Below are 4,356 nucleotides of genomic sequence, written 5' to 3' on the forward strand. Positions count from 1 at the left end.
ACTCTAATGTAAATATTACAGGCATTACATCATCCACAGTAATTTCCTGACATGAACTGTACATATTTAAATCATAACATATAGAAAGTACCTTTCGAACCACAACCATTTGGCTATACAAACAAGTGAGAATATTTTCTTTCCACAACACTCTCTACCTTCGAGGTGACCTCCTCAACTCGCATTAGTCTACAACCTTCGTGCACATTAGTCTACCTCGACACCAGAAAACCATAAATTCCTTGGCAAATTCTTACGGGGCCTTACACCCAGCACTAGAGGATCATAAGCGCGAGTAAAGAGTAGATAGGGATCGGGATAGGGGCCAACATAAGAGGGAGAGATTCACAGGGTATTCTGGTAATTTCATATGTAGTTTCAAGCCCCGGTCTTCGAGGAGTTCAGTGCCACCTGTAGCTAGTGCTCCTTCACAGTTTAAGAGGCCTCAGTATGATCAATCTATCTATTATGGTCTAGGTCAGAGTTTGCGGGCATCGGGATCATAATATCATAGGAATCCTAGTCAGAAGAGACCCCCAGCACCCCGTTGTGATCAGTACGGCAAGGCCCACCTTGGACTGTGTCGTCAAGGTTCCGATGCGTGCTATTCTTGCGGACAAGATTGCCATATGATGTGTGATTCTCCTAATAGAAGAGGTGATGGTATGGCTCAGCCGACTTGATCTGTGTCTGGTTCTTCCTCATCAGTTACACCTCCAGCACGGGGTTTTCAGTAGTCGACAGGTCATTGTAGAGGTAGAGATGCAGTGGCGAGTTTGAGCGGTGCTCAAAATTGAACCTATGCTCTAGTAGGTCGACAACATCTTGAGTCATCTTCGGATGTTGTTACCGGTATATTGTCTATGTTTTCTTATTATGTATGTGCGCACATTGATTCGGGATCTATATTATCATTTGTTACACTCTTTGTGGCTAATAAGTTTGGCGTTGAACATGAATTGATAATTAAACCACTTGCGGTACCGACTCCGATAGGAGATTATGTGATTGCTAGAAGGGTATATAGAGGTTGCACTCTTCAGATGTTGTTAACAGTTACATCATGTTATGCAAACGTTGATTGTCGTATGAATATGGTTGGGTTTCAATTTTCCAGTGAACCGATCATTGAATGGAAGGGGAACATTGCTACGCCGAAAGGTAGGTTTATATCCTATCTTAAGGCAAGGACGATGATCTCAAAATGTTACATTTATCATCTCGTTCGCGTTAAAGATGCATAGGTTAAGTCGCCTACTCTACAATCAATCCCCATTGTCAATGCATTTCCAGACGTTTTCCCAGATGAACTTCCAGGCCTTCCTCCCGATAGGGAGATTGAGTTTATCATTGATGTGTAGCCTGACACTTAGCCGATCTCTATCCCTTCATACAGGATAGCCCCGACAGAGTTGCGAGAGTTGAAGGCGAAGTTGAAGGACTTGCTAGAAAAGGGCTTCATTAGGCATAGCATTTCACTTTGGGGTGCGCCAACCTTTTTCGTGCGGAAGAAAGACAGGTTGTTAATGATGTGTATAAATTATCGACAATTGAATGAGGTAACTATACAGAACAAGTATCCACTTTCGAGGATTGGCGACCTATTTGACCAACTCCGTGGTGCCAAGTATTTCTCTGAGATTGACTTACGTTTAGGGTATCATCAGGTGAGGGTTAATGAGAAGGATATTTCGAAGACGACCTTCCGAACAAGTAATGGGCACTTTGAGTTATTGGTGATGTCGTTCGGGCTAACAAATGCCCCAATAACTTTTATAGATCTCACAAGTAGTGTATTCAGACCCTATCTGGACGTGTTCGTAATGGTATTCATTAATGACATTCTGGTGTATTCATGTTCGAAGGTAGAACACGCGGGCCAATTGAGGATAGTATTACAGACTCTTCAAGATCGTAAGTTATATGATAAGCTTTCCAAATGTGAATTCTTGCTGAACTCAATAACATTTCTTGGCCATGTGATATCTGACAAGGGTATTAGTGTCGACACTCAAAAGATCAATGGAGTTAACATAGAAAGCTACCAAGTTACCATTGACTAAGTTAACATAGAAAGCTACCAAGTTACATTTGTCTGACGCTTGTGAACGTAATTTTCAAGAGCTTAAGAATCGATTGACATCCGAACCAGTGCTCACTCTCCCAGAAGGAACAGAAGGTAATGTGGTATATTATGATGCCTCGGTATAGGTTTGGGGTGCGTATTGATGCAGCGTAGGAAGGTGATTTCTTATGCATCTAGACAATTGAAGAAACATGAAAAGAATTACTCCACTCATGATTTTGAATTTCCTGCAATAATATATGCTTTGACGATATGGCGGCACTACTTATATGGAATTCATGTTGACATCTACACATATCATAAGTGTTTGCAATGGATCTTCAAGTAGAAGCAGTTGAATTTGAGGCAGCGAAGGTGGCTTGAATTACTTAAAGACTATGATGTCGAGATATTGTACCATCCCGATAATGCCAATATTGTGGCAGACACTCTCAACTATAATTCAATGGGAAGTTTATTACACATTGACGCAGGTAGACAAGGGTTGCCTAAAGAGCTTCATCAACTGGACAATATGCGAATCTAATTGTTAGACTCTGATTAAGGAGGTGTTGCTATACAAAATACAGTAGAATCGTCTGTGGTAGCTGAGCTAAAAACACGACAATACGAAGAGCCTGCCTTAGTACGATTTAGAGAGGGCATTCAGCAGCGTATGATTACAGATTTTGAGATTGGAGGAGATGGGGCACTGAGATACCAGGGCCGATTATGTGTGCCTAATGTGGCAGGGTTGCGATAAAGATTATGATTGAGATTCATCAGTCCGGATATTCCACCCATCACTGCTCGACAAAGATGTATCCCGATGTTAAGGAGTTGTATTGGTGGGACAACATGAAGAAGTCTATTGCAAAATTTGCAGCCTAGTGTCCTAATCGTCAACAAGTAAAGATCGAGCATCAGAACCTGGTGGATTGATTCAAAATATAGAGATTCCAACCTGAAAATTGGAGGTGATCAATATAGACTTCATTATTGGACTACCTCGCTCTTATCATAAATACTCCATCTGGGGTGATAGTTGATCGACTTACAAAATCTGCCCATTTTCTGCCAGTTAAGACAACTTACACGACTGAAGATTATGCGAGGTTGTATATCAAGGAGATTGTTAGGCTTCATGGTGTGCCGATATCTATTATATCAGACCGAGGAGCTCAATTTATGGCTAACTTTTGAGGTCATTTCAGAAGTGTTTAGGCACACAAGTGAATCTCAGCACTACATTCCATCCGCAGACTGACAGACAAACTGAGCGTACAATTCAGACACTCGAAGATATGCTACGAGCATATGTTCTAGATTTCAAGGGTAATTGGGATGACCATCTGCCACTCATATAATTTGCCTAGATTAATAGCTACAATTCCAGTATTAAAATGGCCCTGTACGAGGCGTTGTATGGGAGCAGATGTAGATCACTAGTTGGATGGTTCAAAGTCGGCAAAATAGATATATATGGGTAAGATTTGATTCACCAAGCCATTGAGAAGGTGAAAGTGATACAAGAACGAGTAAGGAGGGCACAAAGCAGGCAAATGTCTTATTCCGATGTCCAACGTCATGATCTGGAGTTTCAGGTTGGTGATCGAGTTTTTCTGAGGATCTCACCGATGAAGGGTGTTATGCATTTTGGGAAGAAGAGTAAGCTGAGTCCACGGTATATCGGGCCATACAAGATTATTCGACGAATTGGACAGGTTGGTTATGAGTTAGAATTGTCATCCAAATTGGAATTTGTCCACCTGGTATTCCATGTATCTATGTTGAGGAAATGTATTGGGGACCCTTCTCGGGTCATCCCTATCATAGATGTACAAGTTTCGGAGGATCTATCATATGAAGAAGTGCCAGTGGCTATATTAGATCAACAAATTCGCAAGCTGAGAACAAAGGATGTAGCTTCCGTCAAAGTATTATGGAAGAAAAGGAATACAGAAGAAATGTCATGTGAAGCGGAAAAGGAGGTGAAGTCTAAATACCCTTTCTTATTCCAGATTGAAGATAGCGAGGATGCCAGGGGAACGCAGGATGCAACGGAAGCTAACACAACTCTATAAGTTAAACAATAGCTTAAGAATACTCTTCCTTAATACAAAATGGTGATATGCAGTTAATGTACAAATCCATAATGCTTTATATAGCCTTGTGAGGCTGTAGGTTTGGTTTAACTGCTCGCAAGTTTGGCTAGTGTATATTTTATAGGGGAAACTCAGCCGGAAATTTCCGTCGGAATCCATGATGAGTTAGACTCCCCATAATCACTT

General features: G+C 41.3%; 1 protein-coding gene across 1 annotated transcript; it reads left to right on the top strand.

Annotated features, from left to right (window-relative positions):
• Nucleotides 1-3,627: 3,627 nt before the first annotated feature.
• On the top strand, nt 3,628-4,149 carry LOC138907713 (uncharacterized). The gene has a single exon (XM_070198320.1). It carries the CDS (start codon nt 3,628-3,630, stop codon nt 4,147-4,149), a length of 522 nt encoding a protein of 173 aa, XP_070054421.1.
• The last annotated feature ends 207 nt before the right edge of the window (nt 4,150-4,356 follow it).

The sequence above is a fragment of the Nicotiana tomentosiformis genome, chromosome 3 (genome assembly GCF_000390325.3).
Source record: "Nicotiana tomentosiformis chromosome 3, ASM39032v3, whole genome shotgun sequence".
Lineage (NCBI taxonomy): Eukaryota > Viridiplantae > Streptophyta > Magnoliopsida > Solanales > Solanaceae > Nicotiana > Nicotiana tomentosiformis.

Bases quoted from the DNA above. Each gene is read 5' to 3' on its own strand.
- LOC138907713 (XM_070198320.1), top strand. From the start codon at position 3,628: ATGTCTTATTCCGATGTCCAACGTCATGATCTGGAGTTTCAGGTTGGT.